General features: G+C 37.7%; 1 protein-coding gene across 9 annotated transcripts in view; it reads left to right on the top strand.

Moving 5' to 3' along the window:
* Window positions 1-27661, top strand: part of VPS13B (vacuolar protein sorting 13 homolog B) — a 483999-nt gene that overhangs the window by 419941 nt on the left and 36397 nt on the right. For all 9 annotated transcript variants that reach the window (XR_010388020.1, XR_010388021.1, XM_064507672.1 and 6 more), the window contains 8 exons: window positions 672-868; window positions 7128-7309; window positions 9126-9475; window positions 15580-15741; window positions 25273-25428; window positions 26772-27035; window positions 27185-27268; window positions 27436-27611. Coding sequence is in view for 7 of the 9 variants with exons in the window: in XM_064507672.1 (XP_064363742.1) it covers window positions 672-868; window positions 7128-7309; window positions 9126-9475; window positions 15580-15741; window positions 25273-25428; window positions 26772-27035; window positions 27185-27268; window positions 27436-27611 (1571 nt within the window). In the remaining 2 variants the exon portion in view is untranslated. The remainder of the gene's footprint in view (window positions 1-671; window positions 869-7127; window positions 7310-9125; window positions 9476-15579; window positions 15742-25272; window positions 25429-26771; window positions 27036-27184; window positions 27269-27435; window positions 27612-27661) is intronic.

Raw genomic sequence — 27661 nt, 5'->3', positions numbered from 1 at the left:
GCATATTCAAAGTGGGTTATTTACAAACTAAACTTTAGGCATGTGATTAAACTGCAGCTACTATGTATTCATTTGGTTTTGGTTTTTTAAACCACACACTGTCTAGATAGCATATTCCATGAAAGAAGAGATCATGTGATTACAAGTACTTTCTAATTTGTCCCAAGATTTTTGTGTGTGCGTTGGCCGTCCACAAGCCCATTTTTATTTTTCCTCTGCATCTTTAATCGTTTTAATAAGGGAATTCATTAGTGGGTAGTTAATAAGTGGATATTTTGTTATATAATAAAATCAAAAGTGCTAGTTCAAACAAATTTTATGGTGATTAAAATGTACTTGATATCATGCTGTAATGACATCTGATGGGATTTTTGACTGCATAATATAAATAATGAGTAGCTGCATTGTCTTTGGTATTCCTGGGTACTATGGAACACAAAGCTATTTCTGTACCTAGTAAGAGGAACTTTGAAGTGATATACTGCAATGAAGTTCTAAAAAAATGTTTAAGTGGAAGTAGCACAGAATCTGAGTACGACTCTGATTTGCTGTATGACAGCTTACTTTTATTTAGCTTAGTTAGTTAGCTCTGCACTTCTAGTGTGTACAGTAAATCCCATTATATTTGTGAGGAAACATAAAGTAATTCTGACATCTCCTTTTTATCTCAGATTCCTTGCAGCTTGGAGTACTGGGATGAGCTTCAGAAATCATTTGTTGCATTCCGGGAATTCAGTCTATCAGAAAGCAAAGTCTGTGAACTACAGCTGCCCAGTATCAACCTTGTGAGCGATCAGAAAGAGCTCATAGCCTCAGATCTTTGGAGAATTGTCCTGAACAGCAGTCAGAACGTGCCTGATGACCAAAGGTAATTTTGAAAGGAGGAGAGAAAAACAGTAATCTAATGCTACACTCTTGAGAGATTTTATTCAGGAGACTTAGGAAATAAGATACTGTTTTCATATATGGTAAGAATAGCTGGTCTTAAATGAGGTTCAGATTGTAGTTGACCCACACACAAGTGTATGGCATGTGGGCAAAAAGAGCTCTCTCTTAGATTTATATAGAGGCTGGCAGGATCATATTTATCAAACTTTCTGAACACAAGGATTACTGAAAGGTGAAGGGAACCAGTTAGACCATGGCCTGAAACTTCATACTTGCGTGAGGCAGTAAAGTTGGTTAAATAGAAGGAGGCTGAGGCACAACCTATTGTATAAATTAATAGTAAACATTCTTCTTCCAGGCAGCCCTCCCAATGCATCAGCTTTATTCTGCCTTCAGTGCAAGCCAATGACCAAAATAAGCCAAGTGTGTATTTTAAATGTATTTATTAAACAAAATTCTAGTACTTCAAGAGCATTATGTTATCTTTCACACAGTTTGCTTAATATGCTAACAGTAAAAATTTTTAATTGGTGTTTTCAAAAACAGAGGATCAATTTTTCATTATGTTTACAGCTGGAAGCTTCATAAATGATGTACACTGACAGAAATTCACTAGATTTGCACTGATTAGATTTTTGTTAATATGTAGACTTCAAAGAAATGAGTACGAAGTCTCTCCACAAAAAACAGTGGAATTGCCATTGAAGACCTTCTTAACCTTTTATAGTTACAGCGGAAAACCCGGAATGACCTTGTTGGATCATTGGTATTTGCTGATTGTTCTTGCCTATGTATGAACACATGTTTGAATGCATGTGTTGCATCCACATATATGTATGTGAAGCTACAGAATTCAGAGAAATTAGGAAATAAGACCATGGATAACAAAATCAATGAAGAAAATTAAACATCTGGTTTCCATTAATAGTATCAGGTTGGAAATGATTTCTTGATGCTAATTGTGAAAGAATGCATTTTCATCATTGAGAAGTTAAGTGTTTTAGACAAGGTTAATTCCTCTGAATGTGGGACCTTGGCAAAATTACCTTCCTGGTCAGCTTAACACCACAGAAATGTGAACTCAGTGGGAACTGAAAATGAAGTAGTGAAATGTAGTAGATTTTTTTTCATCAAGATGTTTGACACTGTAATCATGTTTATTGTTTTCTGCTCAAATAGAGTTCACTATATGTGATGTTTCATGCAGGGAGCTGTAATACAGAGGCTAATGAGTAGCAATCATTAGGAACAAGGCTAGGGTTAAAATGAAATACAAGTAATTTTAAAATATAATGAAGCAGCTTGGACTCTGATTAACGTCAGAAGCACTTTATAGCAAACCACAAATTCACCTGCCTAGAAGGTCTAAATTCTGAGTTTTCAGTTGGGAGGCTGCAGGCTGAATGGTGAATGTCCTCAGAGGTATCTGGGTGTCGAGACTTAAAAGATTAAAAAGTATCTGAACACCTTGAGATACCAGGAGACTCCAAGGAGGACAATCACAGTGTCCACAGCAGTGAAATTAGACATACTATTTCCTCCAAATTTGTGTGTCTGTATAAGAAACTGCAACTGAAAGAACAGGAATTTCCAAAATATTAGCATCTCATTGAATAGGGATATCAGGAAGAAAAGAAAGCAGCAAAGAACATGTGCCATGCCCCAGAAGCGTTGTTTGAAAATAACAAACAAAAGAAAGAGGGAAGTTGAGGTAAGCTTTGCTGAAGCTGTGGCCCTGTCTTCCATCAAATGAGCATATTGCATTTGGTATGGATATTTTGTTGTGCCCAAGCACCCTAAAATACCATATCCTACTTGACCAAAAGAACCCAAACTTTTTTTGAGAGAGTGTCCTGCATCCCTGTAATTATCCACTGCTAGGCTTGTTCCTCAAGCAGGAGCGTTTAACGTAAGGTCTTTGAGAGCTGTGAGAACCCCAGAGAGCTGGGCTTCAAGCCAGCGTCTGGTGTTAGACCAAGCAGCTTCAGGGCTGAGAGGTCTGGGGGTCTGAACGAGAAGGGAAGACTGCGTAAAGGTTGCTGGCTAGGTTTTCCTGGGGACTTAGGACAATTTGACATTACTTACAGGCTGCAACTGTATGTGATTGATTAGCAATTTTAATACACTATTGGCGTATAAAAATTCTTAGTCTTGTGGAAGTTTATTTTCTTTGAGCTTATATTTTGGGTCAGATTCTGACAGCTGTCATGTGCAAGCAGCTGGTGCTCAATGGTAATATTTTGTTCTTTAGATTCTGCAGGGGGAGTTTGTAACCTCTGTGATATGCTAATTATTAATACTAGAGAGCTGATCTCTTGTTTTTTTAAGTACTTTATTACTGATTCCAGGAAAACAACATGGTGTGTGAGATGATGTGCCTCCAACTGATATGTTGAGTAATAGCTGAGAGGCTACAGTAATGTCAGCCACAGTGACTATAGGAATATTCAAAGATGTTATGATCCAAATCCTGTGATATGCAAACTCTTTCTGAGATTGGTCAGGAAGTAGTCAGAATTATAAAAATCATGGAGCTGTCTGGTTTAGGATGTAATATATATGTGTGGATCATTTATTTGAAGAGTATCTTAGACCATTTTTCAGTGAATGAATAAGGTTTGAATGGGCATTCATGAATGTTTATTCAATGAATGAACAAATTTGAAGTCCTAAGTGAAATAATTTAGTATCCCTTTGAGGATTTAGTATAGTAGCTACGGAAGGAATCATATGTGGCAAAATCACTGTTCATGGAAAACCTTAAAGCAGGGGTTAGAATAAAATTACTTGATCATAGAATAAATTATTTTTATAGGTTAAATGTTCGTATTGCAGGGTTAGCAGATTGTAATCAAAATGGCTCTAATTTAGGGCTGTGTTTGGTTGTGGGACACTAAAATCTCTCCCCAGTTTGGTAGGGAAGGGCTTATCGTTTTTGTTTAAATGGGTTACCTTACATATATTCATGAATCTCTTGTGTTATGTAAACAGTATCTTTATAATTACTGACATAAGAATATGAAATAATTATAGAAAATGCCTTAAAAGAAACATCTTCAAATTTGACAAACTGTAAAACAAGTACCAAAACATTTGAATAACCATTAAATTGCTACTTTTAAAAAAACTAAAGTGAGAAAACATGATCATGTTTCTTGCTAATTGTTTTAATTCTTATTCAAAGTGTTAATGTCCTGGATTTTGACATCTAATGATTTGGATTCAGACCAGTATTTGAGTCATAAATCAAGAGAGTTAAGTGGTCTCATTCTTCTTCCCAGTGGATGTTTTCCCATGTTGAGGTTTCATCACAGATGGCAGTTTTGATTTAAATATTTCACTCTTAGAATAACAAGAATAGTGCAGGTCACTGTTAAGTCGTTGTTCCCAGTTGTCACATATTTAGCCTGAACTGCTTTGCATGATGTGAATTTATCATATTTTGTAATATATAATGACTTACAGTGTAGGTATTTTCCATTTTAAAAATCCTGCTCCTTCATGGGATTTTTTAAAAAAAGTCTTGCTATTTAAGCCAGTTCTGTTGATATTTAGAATTTCCTCTGCACCCTTCCCTCAGCATATTGTGCCAAACGCAAAGCAGTAGGGGCTAGCTGTTCCTTTTCTCCCCAGCTGAAAAGCTGCACACAGTCCACACTGCATTTGTAGCTCTCAAACAGCTGAAAGAATATGGGGTTTTTTGATATCATAATCATTTCATGTACAAATTTTGATTTTGCAGTCAGATCTATCTCTATGATATTAATACTCCAGGTTTTGTTCACCAGCACTTAACAGAATGTTTCCTGAACTTTTAGATAACACTGTTTTATTTTCTGGTTGTGTATGGCATGTAACGAAGGACTGTGCATTTGCTTTTTGTGCGCTATACAAGGTAAAAGGAGAAAATAGTGGTGCTGAAGGTCTATCTGAAGTCTACCTAGGCAGAAAATCTAGTTATAGTTACAGTATTACGAATATATAAATAGGATTAAAATTTAAAGGGGATTTAATTTAAATTCTAAGGGTCATGATAGTGATTGAAGGACTACAGTCCCCCTTAAAAAATTGTTCACTCAATATTATGATCTCTTATTACAGTTCTTTCTTAAATGTGATACAATAGTAATTTGGATGCTGCTACAAAGTCACTCTTAGTGTTGGTATATTTTATATTATGACTGATTGTTATTTTTGTAACAACATGGGGATCGTAATTCCAGGTATAGTTTCCCTGTGGGAGGGAAATCAGACAGACCCCTTCACAGATAACATAATAATACCTCCACAAAATCTGTGCAGATCAGAAAACAGTAATGAAAGGATCCGCATTGTATTTCTCTTCACATGATTCATTTCAGAATAAGGATCAAATGTCAGAAATAAGTGTCCATCCTTTTTAGTGCAGTGAGTATTATAGCTGTTCCTACAAATTGAGACCTAATTCAGAATATCAAAGTGTGATTTTTTTTGTTTTTAATGTTTCGTAGTTTGGTTAACTTTCGTTTTCACTCCCTCTCCTTTTTCTGTTTTCATTGTGTACGTCTCTGCACTTCTGTTTCTAATCAAAACCTAAAGAGCTAAAATTGTCACAGTTTTGTAAGTTATTCTGAGGAAACTAACCAGTTGCACAGATTCAAAAGTAGCTACTGGTCTAAATCTGCATTTGAATTTTGGTGGTTATTGGAGCTTGCCTCCAAGCTATGTCCTAAGGAACCAAGGCAGAGCCAAGAAAAGCATCTCATTTTCTGACTCTAGTCCAGTCTCATACATGTTTTATCATGTGAACACAAAGAATAATTTTATTTCCAGAGATGCCAGTTCACAAAACACCAATGACACCATTTTTGAAATGTAAACAGGCAATTTGATGAGATGGAAGAAATACAGAAAAGCAGCTAAAAAAATCTGATCAAGGGATCTGTCTTTCATCCTTCACCAAGCTACTCCATGCTTTATATCCTGTCCTGCTGTTTTGATAATTAGCTTATCTTTAGTGGAGTTTTACTGCTACACAAGTAATTTATGTCCACAAATTTAAAGTGGGATTTAAGCCATAAATAAATATCATACTAGCTAGTTATTGTAACACAAAATGATACTGATGTATATACCCATCCACACATTTGCAGCTGTACATTTTGAACAACTCTGTATTTGCGCATGATTTTGCAGACTTACACATGCAAGGATGAAAACTTTGGTCTTAAAAGCATAAAATGTTGATTTGAAAGGCAATGTTTGAATTTAAACTGGTGTTTAAATTTAAAATGTCTTTAAAATATAAGTCCAAATCTGTTTGCAGTTCATTAAAGAGATTAGTTATTTTCTGAAAAAGTGGTAGGTAGGGCTTACTTAATCCTTATTTAAATTTTGTTTTTGGGGAAAAAAAGCAGTGTTTGACTGTGGGCATAGACTTAGTTTTCAGGTCTTAAATCAAGGCTATGCTTTTAAACTGAAACTCTTTAGTGCCAAATTGCTAAGGAGTGAGAATGAGAAATACTAATGATAGATTCGGCTTAATTTAGAAAGTTTATTTTGTACTTCAGTGGTGTCTTAGCAACCTACAGAATTGTGATGTAGTGTTAGTTTCTCGCAAAAGCCTGAAAGATAATGCTTGCAAATATTCATAGGGTCAGGAACGCTGCTAGGAAAAAAAATCGGTAGGGTGACATTTTAAATGTATAGTTACTGGGTTGTAATAAGTGTTAGTAACAGGCTGCCGGCTGAGCTTATAACAGTACAGAGATTTTCCTTAAATCTCGACTGTAGAATGAGAAGGACAAAGGAAAGAAGGCTTACGGGGACAGGGTTTGAGCATAGGAGCATTGTGAGTTGGTTTCCTTAAAATGAAAAAATCATTTTCCTGACAAAATTAACTTTCAGATCAATCTTATAGCTTTAATAATGGTAATGGACTGTCTTTAGCTGTAACAATAGTTAAAGGTAACTGATATTTATTTTTTTCATTTTCTCTAAGCCTGCTTTGATTTTTTGGTTCTGGTGTTTCAGTTAGTAAACTAGAAGTGCACTGTGATAAAAGCATTGTTGGACTGCAGTCTTGCCTACCCTGTTCTACTTGGGAAAAAATAAATATAGTAACATTAACAGTTAAATATAGAACAAAATGATGACATTGGCTGTGTCAGAAAACCAACATGGCAACTGGTCCCATCCTACTGTAAAGCGGTAAAATCCTGGAAGTGCTGAACTACCACTTCATTATCTATCTTCCACAGCTCAGAAAGTGAATCTGGCTCACAAAGTGCATGCGATCAGCTTGTAACTCCTACGGCATTAGCAGCCTGTACCAGGGTCGACTCCTGTTTTACTCCTTGGTTTGTGCCGTCGCTTAGCGTGTTGATCCAGTTTACTTATTTGGAAGTCCATCTCTGCCATCATCTTGATCAGCTAGGAGCGGGTATGTATTGCTTTATGTAGAGTAATAAAAGCGTATGGTTCATTTGTGCTACTAGATTGTTATTTTGCTGTCTGTAGTCCCCATTTCCTCCTTCAAACAGCCATTCCTGAAGTAAGTTATCCAGAGCCACGGTTGGTGCAGACCTCAGGGTAAAACTGATGACTTCTGTTCTGCACAGTGAGTGTACATTCCAAAAGCGAGGTGGCTGGCTGATCAGCCCCCCTTCTTCCCTCAGGAATGGGTAATTGTAGAAGCAGTCTAGTTTTCTCAGTCTGATTAGTGATAGCAGGTGCCACTTGATTTTTGAGCCATCCTAGTGAATGAGTTCAATCTTTCAAATTTTCCAGCATATTAACAGTACTATTAAAATATTTGAAGATTTTGCAGCCCCCTTAGTAAGAATTCCTTGGAAGAGCTCTGAGAACTACAGATTTCACTGTTATTCCAATTACAATCACTTCTGGAGCTACATCTGTTTTTGTTCAGTACTCTCTGTCATTGCATTAATGGCAAATACATTCCAAGAGATCTTTAAATTATTGTCTGATTTTCAAATGCCAGGAATGCTTTGCATGGAGGATGAGCAAATATCTTAGATAATATTTACAGAACCAGCTTTCTTCATCAGTATTTTGTTTTTCTGCGTGTATTATAAATATATTCATTATCAAATCATACCAAGACTGACACTCAACATCTAACAGATAATTAGCTTTATATCAGCTACCTCTATCAGCACGTAATCTTCCTAGCTATTACACTCCAATTCCAGATGCTAAAGCTTTAAAATTACACTGGAAAATTATACTGGAAAAAACAAAAATCGAATTAGAATCAAACCCAGCTGTTTCATTGTTCAACAACAACTGAGTTTATGCTGACGCTGCTGCTGTTCTTGTTAGAGCACCTAAAAACCTTAAGTTTTGGGGCTCTGTTGTGTTACATAATACACGAAGAGAGCGGAAAACTTACTGTATCCTTTATGCTTTTGTAGAATAATAGAGCTTGATCCTGCAAAGTAGTGAGTATTTTCATTCCAGATCTGTAGAGCACTTGAGCATATGCTAATTTTAAGCATGTGAGTGGTCCCAGAAACATAAATAATAACATCAGTGGAAATACTTGCATGCTTTGTATTACACAAGTGGTGTACGTGCTTTGCAGTTTCTGCTGCCAGTGCTCAGCACTTTGCAGGACTGAGACTTTAGTGAACATGCTAAAATCCTTTTGATGCATTTTTCATGCATTCGTCTCAGGATGTTGTTTATTTAGTTTCTAGTATTTTGGGGGTGATATGTTGCTTCTCAGTGGGTTTGTGGTCTTGAATACAGCTATAATCGCAGCAAAGACAATTTTCATTGTGAAGCCTGTTAGACTGCACAAATACATTTCAACAAATGTTATATTGTTAATTTTTATTGTATTCATAAAGTGCTATGTGTGGAACTTCATGTACATGTACTGTACTAAAAATTCTCTCAAAAATATGGTCTCTGCTTCAAATAGTTGACAGGCTAAAAGTACTGTGCACAGTGTAGGTAAAACAGTTTGGCTGGCTGCTCTCTTTATCATGAAAAGATTTTTATTTATGTTTTCTTTTTGTTTGCAGCCACGGTTAACTACAGTTCTATTTTATATGTAATAACTGGTATGTACAGCATTATCTTCAGATTTCAGAAATGTCAACTCTTCTATGAATTTTAGAAGTTTTGATCATATGTATGAACAGCTTCCAGCTAAAACATGATTTGTCAAAACACCCAATCTGGGAATAGTGATGTTCTAGTGTAGGCTTGTTTGTTCTTTTCATTTTCAGCACCACCAAAGTTTCTTCAGCCATTTGTATCTGATAAAAGCATGCCCGCTGAACTGGAATACATGATAATTTCCTTTGATGAGCCTCATGTATATCTTCGCCAGTGGAGTGATGAGGCAATGTTCCAGGAGATCCAGTTTTCAACTCAAGTCGACTGCAAACTTTTGGAGTGCCGAAATGTGACTATGCAAAGTGTTGTGAAGCCTTTCAAAATCTGGGGGCAGACTGCGATTTCCAGCAGTACAGAAGGAAGATTGTTGGACAGCACAGTAATGGTGGATCCCATTTTCATCGACTTTGGCCAGTATGCAATTCATTCTCTAAATACAGCAGTTCAAGCTTGGCAACAGGTATGCAAATACAATAGTGATAAAAAATATATTTTGTAACTATAATGATTAATAGAAAATTTGGATGCCAACTGAATTCATTAAAACAATTGCAAGATGTAAAAGATTAAATTCATACTAGAGGTCTTTTTACTAGTAAACATTAATTCCATGATAGCAATGAAAATTAGGAGATGGTGAATGCTGTATATGAAGGTAAATGCACCCTGTACTGCTTGAGTTTTGGTGAAAAGACATGGATTGATATTGGAGTAATCAGAATCTTGGTCTTGAAATGCACAATATTCTGTTAATTTATAAAAAGGTGAACAATGCGTGATATGTAAGAACAGCTCATTCTAAGCAGTAGAGCATATTGTTTCCAGCTACTACTACTATCCTTATTGAAGTTCAACACTAGTTTCACATTACAGTCTGTACAGGCAGCATTAATGGCTGCAGCCAGTCTCAGCGTAAAGAACCTTGCTTCTGCAATGCCCCTCGAAGGCCTGTAATTCCCCAACTCCAATATAGCCTTGAAATCAAATCATTCTCTTCATCTGCCTGAAGACCTATGTGGAGCCTGGGAATTAATTACCTATCATGGCACTACAATAACAAAGCCCCCCAAAAAAGGATAAAACATCTGTTTTATATCAAAAAATTCTTTTTTAAGGGCATTCCATGGTTTTCTTGTTGCAAAAGGACATTCATAAAACAAGATCTAGTGTGATTTAAATCTTTACAGCTGGCTCAAATATCAATGTGAACAAAAATCTTTGTAGCTCCAATTTCTGTTTTTTGTCATATTTTGAACAATGCTTTTAATAAAAAACAAACATAGAAAGTACAAGAGAGTCCTTGGTAGGCTATTTAAGCCCCAAATATTTCTGAGTTAGTACCAGTCCCTCATCTAAGACATGTGTGGCAACTACTGCAAAATGGCCTTCAGAAAGGTCAGTTTCCTCTTAGAATTAAAAAAAAAAAAGGTCCCTCAGACATAGTTATACACATAAATAAAATATGGTGCATAAATATTTAAATGTTTTAAACCACATCTCAGTGTGACTGACTGACTGACTACTCTGTGCCTTGAAGGAATATTCTCCGTTGAAAAAATGGAATTGTATATTTGATTAAGTAGAGCCATATGTCGCGTAGTATATTGCTGACAGGTACATTCTACGAATAGTTGGTACTGATTTATACGTGGATTTGGCAATGTTAACATGAGCCACAGGAGGATATACTTCTGTAATTGTTGCTGTAATTTTCTTGTTTCCTCTCATGTCAAGGGTACTTGCCACCATGTTCTGATGTGGTGGGTATCGAGCCCTGAGTATTTTAGATTAAAAACTTGCTCTGCTTTGAAATTAGGGAACTGTTAACACACAAGTGGGTTCAAAACGGCTTATTAAATTAATTGTTACCAAGATGTTTTGTGTGTGACTTTACCTCCAGGGAGGGTCGGGGAGTGCTGCACAGGAGAGGAATGAATTTCCCAGCGATAAGCGTTGTTTGATGTGCGGTGTTCATACAAAATACAGTAGAAGTGCTGCCAACTAGAAGCATGAATTTAATAAGCAGAAGTTATGTGAATTCTCCACATATTTTTTACTGGATTAATATCAGAAACAAGTGATGCTGTAGTCAGTGGACAGACAAAGCATGAAACAATTTGGCCCTGCACCTTTAGGTCAAGAGTTCAAGATTAACAGAAGCCTTTGTCAGCGTCTTTGTTTCCTAGATATGGACCAATTTTTCTTTCTTTTCTTTTTTTTTTTTAAGTAATGATGAACATTCTGAAAGCAGATTAAGCCTAAAAAACACCAGGCAAACAGCTTGCTTTAGACTTCTAAGTCACATGCTGAAAACCTGAGAGGATTAGCACTTTTTAAAAACAGTTTCCCCTTTTGACATATTTCCCTGTCTAATCTGAAATCCCTGTTTAAATACAAGCAGTAACAGGCTAATGCACATCTAAATGCAAAGCTAAAGTAATGGTTTTAACAATCAAATGACTGGGCAGGGAAGTTCAAGATCATTATTTGATTTAGTTTTATTATTTAGTAATAAGATGCAGAGTATCGAGTGAGGCAGAAAATGCATGTCTCCTGTGAACCTACAGTGAAATTTTTTGTGTGTTTTTCCTTTATTTGTGCGTTTAAGCCTTTGCAGATTGTTTTAAAGCGTTAGTGCTTTGTGAGTTCTGCAGACCCAGGGGCAGCTGAGAAAGCAGCTCCCCAAGCGTGGTCCCGCGTGAGCGGGCCCGCGGAAACGCTATCCCTTTGTGGTCTCTCACTGTAAACGTTTGCCTAAACTGCTCAGAAGTCATAAAAGCTCCTGTGCTAAACCTGAGGAAATCAGTAGAGCTTCTTTTCCTCAGAGTGCATGTGGTGCTTAACCTTTCTATTAGGAGTTGCAGAAGTTTCCCTAATGAGTTGGGCTCAGTCAAAATGACGTCTCTCGCAGTAGCTTCCCTCTCTCTCTACTGCAAGCACAAAGAACAGGGAAGCGGGTACAGAGAACGTGCACGTAGCTTCAATTTAAATTTCTAGCTGATAATGACTGAATACTGCAGTGAGACTGTTACAATGAAATTTAAACAATTGGGGAGAAAAAGTTCTTTTCTCATGGAGATAAGAAAATGCTGAAGACTTTCAGTCCAAAAAATATTAATGAGTACTAGAGAGAGAGAGACGGTGCATAGGAGTGTGTGTATGTGCGCACACACATGCAAAACCTTGCACAGTTCCTCAGTAGCCTGTGAAGCACACAGAAAATAACTTTGTGCACATAAACAGGCCTGTGCCTTTATGGTGTGCTTCCAGATCCAGAAATGCTTTGAAATAGCTGTGAGCTGAGACGTGAGCAGAAAGTCCCGAGACAGGGAAAGCCTGGTGACTAGTATTATGGGCGATGTTTTTCCCCCTCTGACTAGAATTCACAAAATGTTTGAAAGCCCAGTAAATATGAGATGCTTTCCAGGCCTCTCGGAGAGAAAAGAACAGCTGAAAAATGATCTAAAAAGGGGCAGGAAACTGTCCCCCAGGAACTGACCCTAGTCTGTATCTGATTCAGGCTGTTGATCTTTTGCTGATTCTTTTGACTTGCAGTTTTAATTCGAAGAGGGATTTTTTTTTTTTTTCCTAATCCAGGCTTAGGTGTTTTCAGCTCCTGCAGTCATCATTCAGCCCCCCTTCAGCATCACTGCCACACAAATGGCCCAGTTCTGGGGTTTTTTTCTTCTTCTTCTGTCTGGTTTCTTTACACTCTCTTTCATCAATCAAGATTCCCTCACTGCATCCTTTTGCTGATTTTTTGTCCCTTTCTGCCCACCCTCGAACTGTTAGCCTTCAGCAGCAAAGGTGGGATCCAGGGCTCTCTCATGGGTGCAAGGAGCAGCTGCACCCCCCACCCCCCCCAAAGGGACACAGGAGATACTCTGCTGGCAGAAAATCTTCTGTATTTCCCGCAAGGAGACCAGGAGTTGCCTCTCACCCTGCCTGTAAAAGCAGCGCATTGCTGCCCTGCTGACCTGAAGCTTCCCCAAGCTCTGCTGATGCTTCTCTAGTCAGCTGTTGCTGTCAAGACTTGAGGCACCAGTAGCTATCTCTTAAGCCTGGCAGCATGGAGCAACTCACTATTATGCAAACATTATTTTATGTTTCCTCAGTCAAAACTTTGGAACTGTTATAAAATTGAGCTTAAAAAGCCGCTTTTGCTTAACTCTCAGAAACGTTGCTGCCAAAAGCATTGGATTCAATAGCAAATATAGCAATTAAGACTAATGACTGATGGCTGTGTTCAGCACCAAGATATATATAAGTCTATTAGTAATCCCTGACGGGAAAACATTCCTCCAGTACAAATTAGGAGTCCTACATATGCCAAAACTTCAAGATGAAAAGCTGAAGTTGCTGGATTCCTTTTTCACTTCAGAAAATGCAAGAACCTAGTCTAAGATAACTTAATTTCACATTAACAGTCACATAGGAAAAAGGAAGTTCATCATCTTCTGGTGTTCTTTCAGTCTTTATCCATGCATAATCAAGAAGAAAAAATCTGTTGGCGTAAAAACGCTTTCTTAAATTCCCCAGGGTTTTATCTGGGTTTGACTATAACAACATGTTGAGCTCTATGGATGGTAAATCCTCCTTTTTAAAAAGAACATTTTATAAAGCTGTAACAGGAAAATATATATATTTGTGGTAGACTTATGGGTATGTGGGTATGGCAGCTTGACAGTAAAAAGTCGTAGATCCACCACTAGAAAATGCCAAAATAAACTCTGCACTCTGAAGTGGCACTATAAATGTCAGCCCTTAGCATACCCAGATCTGCTACTGGATGTGATACAGACATATGCTCTGTTACGAGTTTTACTGCTTCAAAAAGTGAGATTTTGATTATGCTATGCTGTTGTTTCACTGAAGATACCTGATCTGATGCAGAAGAAGTCATGAGAACTTTGAAAGAAACATTAATGTAAATATTCTCATGCTTATATACTTCTATGGTGAATAATTTGAAGCCCAGATGCTCACAGCTAACCATTTTGAAATTTGATCACAGAAGGAGTCACAGTCTGCCTGTAGATGTGCACCCTAGGTTCTTCTGAAGTTAGTAACAGTAGTGGACATGCATTCAAGGATGTTAAATTGGACAGACCTTGCGCGCTTCACTTTTCAGAAAATCTGTTCCACGTGTATCACTCGGTAATGTGCTAGAAGCAGTGTACCAAAATGTTTTTCACGGATAACTAAGGATCCATAGGGATCTATCAGGAAATATTTTTCTCTCTCTCTTTCTTGATCTCTGAATTTCTGCAGGCCTCCAGGCACATTGTTATCAAAGAACTAGAGACCCATATGATCATAGACAAAGGAGGTGCTAGCTTCATTATGTCTGTTTAAAAGGTCCACTGAGAGAACAAGGAGGGGAAATAAAATCAGCTCTCAAAGACCATGGAGGTCCCATAAGCAAGAGAAAACGTCATGGGAAGGAAGGATGAGGAAAGAGCAGCTGGGCTATATTGTGGGGAGAAGGGAACCGACCAACAATAAAGCATTGTCAAATGTGTGTGCTAGGAAATATGGGTCAGAAAGAGGTAACAAAAAGTGCAGTAAGATGGATTCTTTATGTTATACCCATTAAATTGCATGAAGAATATCTAAATGTTACTTTCTTGGAGCAATTTTTATTGTCGCTAGGTAGTAGCTTGTAAGGCGAAGGTGCCAGCCCAGTAGTGACTAAGACAAAAATATCTGAGAGGAGATCTCCTTACAGAAGTGTCGATCACACTGTGACCTCTCCTGTATAGATGATTATAGTTTGTGCCTTCAGGAATGGAAGAAAGATCTGTAGCTCTGGTAATTTTTAGTGAATATCATATTGTCTCATTGTGTCAACAGAGTGACAAGCAGCCTGATGAAAAGTGTAAAGAGAGGGATGGATGGAGGCTGCAGGAAGAGGAAAACAAGTCTTCAAGTCTGAAATACTTCAAAAATGTGTGACAGTTTTCAGTTTTTCATATTGGACTATCAAATTGTATGACAGATTTTCAAATTAGCCTTGTGGATCTGTGGAAATACTCTCCCCATGTGTCCTGCCGTTGTTTTTCCTTTTTTTTTAATGTTGCAGTATCAGGAGAGAGAGTCTTCTACTGCTGACCCACTGCAGTATGTCAAAGGAGAGGCAGCAGCTGGGGAAGAGGACAGGCAGCCTGTTGGCCTGAGAGATGTGTTGCTGAGCTTGGAGAAACCACTCTGTTCCTAACTGTTTGGACTGTAGTGCCCCACCTGCCCTATATGACACACTGTTTCCCATTGAAGTTAATCTTGTTGAAGTCTTTTAGCTAAGTTAGGAAATCTGATTTTTGTTTTAGCTTTAAATGTTTAAGGTTTGCGTTACAGAAACAGAAATCAAAATACATTTTTAGGGTATCCATTTTCAACCCAAACGCTAGTTTGTGCTTTTGCAGAGAAGAGTACTTTGAAACCGAAGCTAATGACAGGAGATCTTGAAACATTTCTGTGTTGTAACGGTCACCATTGGGCAGACAGCTGCCAAATGTCTTGCAATTAATCTGATACTTACAGGTTTTCATACTCTTTTCCTTTCAGAACCAATGCCCCGAGGCAGAGGAATTGGTCTTCAGCCATTTTGTGATCTGTAATGACACACAGGAGACACTGCGGTTTGGCCAGGTGGATACTGATGAAAACATTTTGCTGGCGAGTCTCCACAGTCACCAATACAGCTGGCGCTCTCACAAGTCCCCACAGGTATGTCAGAAACAGCCCTTCCAGGGCAGCAGTTGCCAAAGCTGGCTGGTGGCTTTTTGCGTTGATTCTTCGTTTTTCTGTATGGCCTCAGCTGCCTGCAATGTTCCAGGTCCTTTGGGAGCTGTGGCTGCATCAGAAAGAAAAGGTAAACAAGGAATGAGGAAACCCAGAAGTGTTTAGGAGTTACTCAAGGGTAGGACTGCATGTGCACAACCGCTTTCTGTAAAACTGAGTGTTCACAGAAACTGAAGCTTCTGAAAAAAAAACTAGATCACTTGCCAGGTTTATAAAATGAAGTGATCAGTGTCTCTTTTCTGTGATGTGAATAAGGGGTTTAGGGATTTTTTTTAATGAATTGTTTTTACCAGAAGCATCCGTTCGCTGAAATTGTTTGCAGAACACGGTCAAACTGGACACATCTCCCAGCGCAGAACAGGAAAGGTTTGAAATTGTCAGAAACATCCCATTTATATAGTTTAAACAATGCAGTTTCAGTTTCTTGGTTTTTTAAGGATAAACACTGATACTACAATAAAATACTTCAAAATCATCAACCTGAAATATATTAATGAAACCAGGAATTTTTAGGGGAGAGTTTGCCTATTGTTGATGGTGAGAAATGGACTTTTCATCTTGATTCGAGACAGAGAAAGAATTTAAGTTTAAAAAAGTGTTCATTGGATGGCAAAGCCATTTCTTCTCTCTTTTTAATACATACCCAGCTTCTGCTGAGTGGGAGACTAAAGACCTGTACCACCCTACTTGCTGAACAGCACTCCTAGGCTGAAGAGTTACTGAAGTTTTTACAGAAGCAAGGAGAAATGTAGTGGATGTTGGATTCCTAATCCCTGTAGAGCCTTGCAAAATGCCAGCCGTAGAATGTCAAGAAGAAGGTGAAGTTCAGATGGTAATTCAGAACAACAGTGTTTGTGCCCACATTCACTGCTGACAAGTTTCAGGTTTCACAGGGAAGCAGAGATGACAAACTCGCTGTGTTTTTCATTCGTATGTCAGTCAGTGGCTATGCAAAACTACTGAATTTTACCTTAGTGTGGTAATCTGCAGCCAGAGAAAACAGTCATGACTGACACTGAAGTCAAGGCCTACGCTAAGGGGAAGGCAGGACGGCAGGGTAGTGAAGGGCTGTCTCAAGCCCACCGACAAAGGACTTGTTAGAAACTGTGTGTGCTGTGACAAAAGAGCCCAGAGGGGAACCTTTGGGGACTTCCAAGGACACTGGAGTACTGTACATCTCTTGTCAGGTGACTGGACATACTTTTCTCATGCAAACAAAATGCCTGTGACGCCCCAGCCGGCGCCTGGGCAGCCCAAACAGGGGACTGTGCTCTGTGCAATGGGCACGTGTCCGATCGCGAGACGGGGTCCCCATTCGTCAGGTGGCAGGACTCACTTGTATTTTGATTGCGACTGATGTAATTCTCTCCAGTCATGTGAGGCAGAAAGGGCAAGGCTTGTATGAGAGAGCTAACTGGGAGCCAGTATTGCATAACCAGCTGCCTTCCTTTTGTAGCAGTCACCATTAAAAATCGTTTTAACCTTTTGAAAAACACATAGGAAAAGAAATGCCTAAAGTAATTGTAAATAAGAAACAGAGTTAGGAAAGGCTTTCTTAACAGTTTTTCTTATCCCTTTTATGGTTACTTACATAAAATTCTGTAGTTGGGAGAATTCTCTTTTTGGCCATCGTTCTAGATGCTTCTACTATTCATGTAGTTCTGATAACAAGGTGGTTCTGCTAATGGCGCAAACTGGAAAGAGGAGGATTATCTCAGCCAAAAGGGAAAAGGACAGTTAAAATTGCAACTTTTTACTGACACTTTCTGTCACTTGCAGCCAGGCTGCTGAGGACCACCAGCACTGCCTACCGTGTTAGCCAGCCAGCACCTGGAGAACTTACAGCTAAGATGTTGATTTTTAGCTCGTCCTTTTAGTCGCCGACTTGAACTGTGCACAAGATTCAGTTTTCATGGCTGCTAGCTAAGTTGCTTATTAAATGAAAAATGAAAATACAGAATGAAACGAGAAAAAGTCCGCAAGAAAACAGTATCATGCATTAGGGAGTGGGTGGCAGCAGGAACTTCAGACTCATTTTTCAGATGTTCTTCAGCTGAAGCTGGTGACGTCAAAGGGTTTCCCCATTCTCGTTTATTCTGATCAGATTCAGATTCACTGAAGAAGGAGGCTGATAAACATTTGAGAGTGTCACGTTGGATTCTTGCATCCCAGGAGAGGGTGAAGCTAATAGCTCCCTCCTCCTGCCTTAACCACATGCTGTCCAGCAGTCTCTTTTAGCAGGGGGTTATGGGGGTTGTCCCAGCCCTTGGAATAATTTCAAAAGCATGATTGCTCTTTTAACATTTTTCAGCAGCCATCTCTTGCCGGGAAGTTTAGATACTAAAAAAGAACAGTGAGGTAATTTCACTGGAAATATATGGAATCATAAACTTTCCACACACTACAAGATAGAAGCTAATTTTCTCTACAAAGGTCAGGGAATCTTGGCATCTCTATATAAGCTTTGTTCATTTAGTTAATGTTAAATACAAATCACTGAAAATATAGCATGCCTCAGAAAGGCACTTCCTGTAAACATCGGTCTAAACAGCACAATATTTTGTCATTTTAGATCATGCAAAATAAGTTTGTTTAAACATTATTACAAATGTTGCCATGTGTAAATTTTTATAATGATTAATACAGATCTTTGAAATGAAAACAGCTACTCAGTTAACACTTCAGGTTGTACCTATTATGCTGTGGCACTTTTCTAATTATTTCCATGCAAAACTATCTAACAGCTTATTATCCAAAGGTCAGAATAATGCCCAAGCATGGACAAGCCCTACAAGTGTCATATTCATGGAATGCTAGATGACTTCATAGTTATGAAATTATTTCATTTCTCATGATAATTCTTGACTTGCCAAGTTAGTGAATTTTAAGAACTCTGAGAGCAGATTGTAAGATAAATGTGAAATAATCCATACTTTTGGAGTCAAGGACTTCCCTCCAGGCATTAGTTCATACTTGACTTACTTGACTTACACTTGGGAATAAAATGAGTTAGGACAAGGTCTTAGATACCACATTCTCTTACTGGGAAAGAAAACCAACTTGCACAACTTCGACTGGCTCATGTTTCTTGTTACACAGGCACTAAGAAGCAGCAGTTGCCATGAAATACTTTATTTAACCTCTGCAAAATGTTTTTTTAGTATGGCAAGGCAGTTCAGTTAAATGAAAATAAATAGTTTTAAACGGATTATATTTCTTTTACATTCACATCAATAAAATTCTCCATTTTTCTTTTGCTAATTAAGAATAGTGAGAGATGTAAGATTGGCCATTTGCATTTATTTAACAAGATTAAAAATATGCCTAAAATACATTATTTTATGTAGTAGCAGATAGCTAGATAATGTTTGATTTGCATTTAGAATTAATTTTATAATATTAATGAAGTTAATATAAGCATGAAGTTAATATAAGCTATAATTAAAATTTGTTCAAATTTTTAATTTTAAGAAAAGAGTTATAGCACACAGGATTTCAGTGTATCGACTACCGATAGTGTCTCTCAAATTGTTGGGCTTAAGTTAAAACTGTTTTTCTTTCCTTCCTACCTTCATTTTTTCCCAGTCCGGTTCTTCTGTATTTCAGGGAACCTAACCTTTCCCTTTTAACTTTTACTCTGGTTCCTGCAAGTCTCAATAGCTTAGCTAGTGTTTCAGTAATAAGTCTGAAGTCTGATGCTCTTTCTTCTACTCTGTTCCTTCCCTGACACTTTCCTCAGATTTCTTGAGTTTTTGACCTTCCTTAGGGATAAGACACCCACAAGTATATAGTCCTTTTCAGAGCTGGGGTAAGTCCAAAACTGGTGATATTTGAAGCTTTAAGCAATTCTAGCAAAAGTTGCCAGACCTCGTGAGTTCCTTTTGCGAATTTTAATGAAAGTTAGAGGTCTGTTAGATATCATTAAAAAGGAAGAGAATCTACATCACTCCTGTGCTTATTGGATCCAGTTTACGCTCCTTATCTTGATCTTCAAGTTGCTTTGTGGGATGGGCCCCAGTTATGTCAAAAGTCATGTTTGTCTCCAAGACAGCTGTGGTTTTTAGGGGAAGAACTGGAGCATATGATACATAGGGTGAAACTCTGAAGTTAGAAGTGATCAGATCTTCCTAGAAATTTACTCAGAGTTAAGGAATTCTGTCTTGCAAGACAGTAGGCAGTCTGAGGGTCCCACTTGGGAACACAACAAATGTGAAAACCAGCTATTCATATGAGACTCCCGTGAATATATTCTCCAGAGATTATTTACTTGCAAACAAACAGCAAAAATCTTCTGTAATGCACTAGTTCTGTTCAGTCATTTTCCCCATGTTCAAACTTCAGCAGGGCCCTATGAAGAATGAAAGAATACAGGCTCTACACCTTGGATTTTTCATTCTATTCAAAGCATAATATTGCAAAGGGATGTCTGCATTTTTAGTAGCAGCTCCCATACCCTTCTCAAGAGTCAACTCCCAGGGTTATGATAGCAGCCCATTTTCACTTTTCACGGTCCTTAATTTGGGAGCAGCAGGCATAGTGGGTAAATATCAGTTCATATTTTGATGTGGCTAATGACTTCAATGAAAATACAACCAGGTTACCAATTATAAACAGTATATATTTAATTCCAATCAAAATAGGTAAATATTCCTGAAATAGCTCTGAACTACTTTAGTCGTTACTTACATAGAATTTGAACGAAGAGATCTGCATTATTTGCTTTGCTGTTCTTCTGAATGTATGCTTATAAACTCTTGACTAGTTATTAGTAATGGTTAGTAGGTTAGTAACACCTTCACTTGAACACCACAATCCATTTAAAGTTTTTCTTATTTTAAAGTGTGATTTGCAAGCACAATTTCTGCTAGAATTTTATAAATAGTATTTTTAAAGGCAGTTGTAGATTTGGAAATAGCTTTAAGAACCTCCTCCTCATTCTCCTAAGAAAAAAAAATTTTTTGAAGCCAAATTTTAATTTATGTTGCATCTCCATCAGGAAAATAATTCATTGTTATTTATTTCCAAGTTGCCATTCTTTCAGGTATTGGGTTATGTCCTGTAAAGTGCAAGATGATATACCGTACTCTGTGGGTTCAAACTTAGCAACTGTGACATACATCAGTCATTATTGGGATAGTTTCCTATTTAATTGTTTAGGGATGTTACAGATTCTCTGCGCAACCTTTTGTACTTAACATAATCCTCCCCAGGTCATTTACAGAACAACATCAGGCAAAAAAAAAGTTCTATGTTATTTTACACTAAGTAGTGGGAAATGTGCTGTTGCTTTCCGTTAGGGTTCTGCATTCCAAATGTAATTTACTTTATAGATAATATTTTGGGCAGATAAGGGTTATTATTATTGATGAGGCATATGATTCCTCATAATTTGGTTACTGTTCGTTGAGCAAAAGACTCTTCTAGTCTACAGTGTTTAGAGCTAGATTGTTCCTGCTGGGTTCAAGCCTGCTTTGCAGGTTGTGTTGAGACACACAGCACCTCCAGAAGTCCCCAAGGGTCAGTGCAGATCTGCTGAGTGGGACCTTGGCAAAGAGCTCTGGCCCTGTTTCTGCTGGCCAGGGTAGTGGTGGTGGAAATTGTTTTCTCCCATCTTCCATGCTGGTGGTTTGTCTTGCAAGCAATGATGGCCTAGGAATGGTCAGCTCTCCCAGGTCCCGTGAAAAGATCAAACCAAATGGAAATTCAAATTGTTTTGGTAACTGCTGCAGTTGCCAATATGCAGAATGAACATCTTATTCACTGTTTTCCTGAATACTAACTATTTGTATTGTTGTAAGTCCTACTCCTGGTCAAGGGCCACGTTGTGCTAGGTGTCATAAAAACACAACCAAAAAAACCCCCCAATCATCCTGTGATTTAATTTTTCAGCAAAAAGTTACTTTAGCTTCAAGTCTGAGAATTCAGCTCCAATCTCCAGGTCTTCATTTTTCTCCATGCTGTTGCATGTTCACACCTTTTATTTAACTACCCCATATCTCTCAAAATAACTGTCTGCTCGCATACTGTTAACTGAGTCCTCTCCTGATTCCTCTGAGCCTCTCAGAGTTGACAGCGATAACTCCTATTCTTCCTGAAAATTAGTTTCATCTAGAAAATAGATATAATTTAAGTTAATTCCAGGGAAACAAGGTTAGCTTTGGTGGATCTACAAGCAATGTAGAAATCAAGTTTGTGTCGCTAAACATTTTGAGGACACAAGCTTTAAATTACTTACACAGCTGGAAAATGCTGCTTTCTCTGGACTCCACTCTTAGGCTCATTTTTAATCCCCCATTTTCGTCTTCATGCCTTGTCATATGACACTTAGCTTTATTTACTCAGATCACATCCTTCACCCACACTTCTAGCTGAAAACCTGCGTTGATTCTGAAGAGTGGATAGAAACATTCTGAGAAGAGATGTGATAAAGAGTACAGCTTTTCCTAACTCTTTATTCTAGGAAAAACAGCTTCATCTTATTCTGCCACCCTGTAGGCAGTTTCATTCCCTTTTAAAACATAAATCCTTAGTGGCTTAGAATTAAAAATCCAAAAACCAGCAAAGTTTTATCAAAACAAAGAACTCTGCACTGTGTATTGATATGTCCCTTAACAGAAAACATTGAGATTACACAAATGAGTGCATTTCTTACATATACAATAAAAAGTCTGTTTTAAAGTCTCTCTGAACTATAAATTGCCAGTTATCACTGGATTATATTGGTTAGAATGCTTTTGAACTCCATTTAATATTTTTGTACCTTTTTGCAGAGACTTTGTTTTTCTCCTGATATATGTAGCATACTTAAATATATTTGGTAAGCGCTATTTTTTAAGCAGAATTTCTAATAAATATTTAGCACTTAAAATTCATTACTTAAATCTTGGTGAGTGAAAGGGGATTATGCAGCAATTACTTTGAATCTGTAGTGTTAGGACAGTTTTACAACATTAGGACTCTGTCTTATTGAATATGTAATACTATCTATTATGATGTCTTCTGTAAAATAATGTTTATACCTGATAACTTAATTTTCTAAAATTACTTCAATTTTTATCTCCTACCATTTATCTGTATATCACTTAGTGTCATTTGCTAATCATTCCTAGCCACATTTTTCAGCAGTCTCACAAACATTCAAGTAACTGATTTGTGCAGAGGTGCCTTTGTGTTTTCTTGAACTGCATTTTCTTGGCTTAAAAAGTGAACTTATGCAGTACACAATTCTTATATTAATATGTCGTTAATACAGATACAGTAGATATATTTAAAATAACTTATGTAACTTGTTCCTTATTGTATGTAGCATTTACCAGTATACAAACAGTATGTTTAGAAAATAAGGGATTGCTAATATTAGCTCTTTTTTTAATTTTTCTTTCTGAACCATAAATTTAAATGTGCACACATTTTTCTGCTACAAAGAAAATTAATAAGGCAGCATTTGTGAGCTAATGGCTACTCAATGAAAGCTGACAGCGTCTTCCTTGGGAACATTCAACTCCCGAGCAAAGCTGTTTATACAGGGTGGGAGACATCCTAACGTTGGAGCTACATGCAGTTGCTAATCGTCAATTATGGCATTTATATGGCATCTCTCTTCGGAGTGCACTGCATTTTGTGTGCCATCTTGCTGAGACTGACCACTTACTACCTTTTCTTATTACTTGGCTGTCATTTCCAGCTACCAGTCTGTCCAAAGTAAACAGTTTTCTTGTTTCTCTTAGTTTTCATATGTGATGAGATTTATTCCCAGCTGCCTCTGTAAGAAACTGAATGGATTCCAGCCACTGCAGTTGGATTTTGTTTTGTTTTGTTTTGTTTTTTTCCTTTCCTGAAACTAAAACTTAAGTATCAAAGCTGTGAGTTTGTTAATGAGTTTGAGTGCCCAATGTACAGTTTCCCTCAGAATATTCTTGGATGTAAACATGCTCATACACATGCATACCCATGTGCACGTCCAAATACATGCCCATGCACACACTGGCACATATTAGCCTTTGTGCTTCCAGCATAAAGCTAATTTGTATCTGAATGCAACAGTCATCACTCTTGCAAACTCAAAAGCCACCCACTGAATGGATGTTTTTGTTCTGCATGTAGCTTGTGCTGAGGAGATACCACAAATTGCAAACAGGCTACTGAGTTGTAATACCTTTGAAAGTTGTTTCTGTGGTTGTTTCTTAAAACTATGGAAAAAACCCAACATCCAGACATTCTCCAATCCAACTGGCCAGATCTATGGACAGTGCTATCTCTTTTTGGAAACATGAAGCATGAGAGAACATAACATTTACAAGTTTCATTTTTTGCTAGTGTAAATCATCGTACTTTGGGCCTGATCCTGTTCCCAATTACTTAAATTAATTAATGACAGATGTCCAAAATCAGAGTGAAATTCAACCCTCACCAGAGAATTCCCACAAGGCCTTTACATAACTGTTTTAAAGGACTTAAGTGATGCTTACGTTCTGTGCTGGCCCTCTGCAAAGAATAAATTTTACCCAGAATGCTTATTGCTTTGATCCCTTATATATAACTCACATTCTTAAGTTTGCACAGCCACAAAAGATCTATATAGAGCTAAATAGCCAGATCTTCAGCTGGCGTAAATTTATGTAACTTCATTGACCTACATGGAACAGTACCAATTTTCACTACTCTGGCTTAAAGAATCTCCATGGGATAGAGGTAAGTGCGTATGGTGGGTAAATGGATGAAAGACTCCTCAAATGATGAAAGACTGTATTGCTCTGGAAGTGATTTAAGTTAAACGGGAAAAAAAGCCACTCCTTTTCCGGAATAAATCACACAGGGAGTATAATTATGCAGTTACATTTCTTCTCATGCAGTCAAGCTTGAACTTGCCACCACATTTGTGGAAGAAATGAAATGTTTCCAGTATCTCAGCAATATACTAAATTCTTATGCCTTTAATACTCATATATATGTGAGCTATACAGATATATATACACATATAGATTTTCTTCCTTCTCAGTTCTCTTCTGAATTTGTAATTATCTGTCTTATCCTGAAGGCCAAAAATATGGCCTGGACCTGTGCTCCAAATTGCCTGCTGGCAATAAAGAGGGTGGATTTCTAGAACAATTTCAAGGGCAGTAAAGAAAATCTCTTATTTCCTGTTTTATGCTCTCTAGTCTACATAACCTCTTTTTGAGCAGTTGTGCTCTGGATCTTTACCATCCATGAGTCTACTGTTAAAGCAGGTAATTTATAGAAGTGCATGGTGCAGGGCCATCTTACAGTATTATTCCTTCTTCTGTTTGTATCTGAAATCGCAGAATCATAGAATGAGTGAATTATTCAGAGAACTGATGTGCTTAGCATTGCTGACTTTTAAAACAAAAATATTTCTCAGTCATGGAAATTCCTATTCTACTGCAAGATTTTTTTTTCCCCAGTTATGTATTGAAGTAATGATTGTTTTCTTTCCAGCTGTTACACATCTGTATTGAAGGCTGGGGAAACTGGCGGTGGTCTGAACCATTCAGTGTGGACAATACAGGGACCTTTATTCGAACCATTCAGTACAAGGGCCGGACGGCTTCACTCATCATCAAGGTTCAGCAGCTCAGTGGGGTGCAAAAGCAAGTAAGTATTTGATCCAGTCTAGGGAAAAAATAGTTTAATCTGAGTAAATTAAACTGCTGTCTGTTTAGGAATAGCGAGTCACTGTCTTATTCCGTGTCTAGTGGGACCCACAAAAAAAGCAAGTGTAACAGGCTTATGGGTACATTTTGAGGACTTTCTGCAGCTCTTCTGTTAGCATTCACTTTGGTATGGATCTCAGCATTTAAAAGCTCAGTTATCACCACATATTTTACGTCTTTTATAAAACATCCTGGCTTATAAATTCTGACATTGCTAAGTCATACAATATCTGGCATGTTTGTATGCTCTTGAGAAGCAGAATTGTTGGTTTTCTCTTAAAGAAACTATTTGTGTTTTATTCTGGGTGTAATTCATGCCTTCGTATTGTTGAAAGAGAAGGGAAAGAAGTAATGATCAAATTAACATTTGAAAATGGGCTGCTCCGCAGTAGCTTTTCACATAATATCTTTGCGTAGCTATCTGTAAAAACACTACCGTTGTTCTGCCTGCAGTGGCAGAAGCCAGAGTACGTGGTGGACTTACCGTGTTCAGCTCATGGATATGGCAGTGCCCTGTGCTGTGCAATAGTGATAGAGCTGATGGGGCACAAGCAGTTCCTAGCTTCACTGAGAGCCCTGCTGAGACTTGGCTGTAGAGGTAGTTAGTAGTTATGGTGCATGCCTTCATTAGTGAAAAACAAATGAAAACGGTTGTAATGGGATATTCATGGAAAACTGTTCCTCACTATAACTTAGAAGTCAGATATAGGTTCTATGAGATGTAATTCGTGTATTATAGACAGCAACAACTCTTTTCTAGGTAGATGCACTTCAACAGAGAGATACGGTACAGCCATTTAATGGCATTGCAAGCTTTAAAACAGTAAGCATACTGGATCCCTGGATTGTGATGAGAATGTGAGGTGTCAATGGAAACCTTTTTCTGAAGTACACCGCTCTATCAACTCAGAGAGGACACAATATTTACAGAGCATTACAGTACTCTTAAAATCAAAACCAGAACTATGCCAGCCATGGGCAACATTGCTGGGTTCCTTGGGAATGAAAGTGGATATGTTACATGTTTCCTTCAGACCCAGATATTACCATAGCAATATTTGAAGCATCTTATTGCCTAGGTTTCTCTGAAATTGCACATACATTTGGCCAATAAAAATAACACTTCACCACTGACTGCCTTCAGCAGTGCCTGGGAAAACATAACAAAAACTAAATGCCAAAAAAGAGAAATTATTCTTGTACAGGTTTTTCCTCAAGTTCAGTTTTGACATTTCTTTTTTTGCAATTGTTTATGTATGAGTTGCATATTTTTGTGTGTTTTAGATCCTAATCTGCGGAAGACAGACAGTCTGTAGTTACCTTTCTGAAAGTATTGAACTGAAGGTGGTTCAGCATTACATTAGTCAGGATGGACAGGCAGTTGTTAAAGAACACATCAACTGCCTTGCAGCCAAGCAGAAGTTGCCTTCATATGTCCTAGAAAACAACGAGCTCACGGAGCTGAGTGTGAAAGCTACCGGGGATGAAGACTGGTCACAAGATGTATGTCTAACTTCTAAACATACAGAACACAGCACTGTCATTCAGGTACGACTAGAAATAGATATTTGGAGTATAACAAAAAAATGTTAGTGAGAACTGGGAACTTTGCATTTAGAGTTCTATCTGATACGCTGTAATCTTGAACATTATCATCCTGAAATAATCTTAGTGTAATGTCATCTCTCTGCATATAGGTACCATCTTCAAAGAGTTCAATTACTTATGTATGGTGCACAATTTTGACTTTAGAGCCCAACTCTCAAGTGCAGCAACGAATAGTAAGTACATTTATTGTCTCTGAAGTCTAAATGCTTACACCTTACATGTCTTGTAATAAATTAAGGCCAGACTGATGTTTTGTAAAGATTTATTAATTACTAGTTTCAACAGTTGGAATACTGGAATAAAATTAACATTAAATTGGTGCATTCTCTTCTCTTTCTAGATTGTTTTCAGCCCTCTTTTCATTGTAAGGAGCCATCTTCCAGACCCAATTATCATACATTTAGAGAAAAGAAGCCTGGGATTGAATGAAACACAAGTAATTCCAGGGAAAGGACAAGAGAAGTCATTGCAAAATATAGAACCTGATCTTACGCACCACCTGACATTTCAAGCCAGGTATAATGTCCACTTCCCCTGAAAATGGTCCATTTGTATAAAAAAGAAGA

The sequence above is a fragment of the Dromaius novaehollandiae genome, chromosome 2, assembly GCF_036370855.1.
Source record: "Dromaius novaehollandiae isolate bDroNov1 chromosome 2, bDroNov1.hap1, whole genome shotgun sequence".
Taxonomy (NCBI): Eukaryota; Metazoa; Chordata; class Aves; order Casuariiformes; family Dromaiidae; genus Dromaius; species Dromaius novaehollandiae.
The sequence above is the reverse complement of the archived record's forward strand: the minus strand, read 5'-3'. Positions and strand labels throughout refer to the sequence as shown.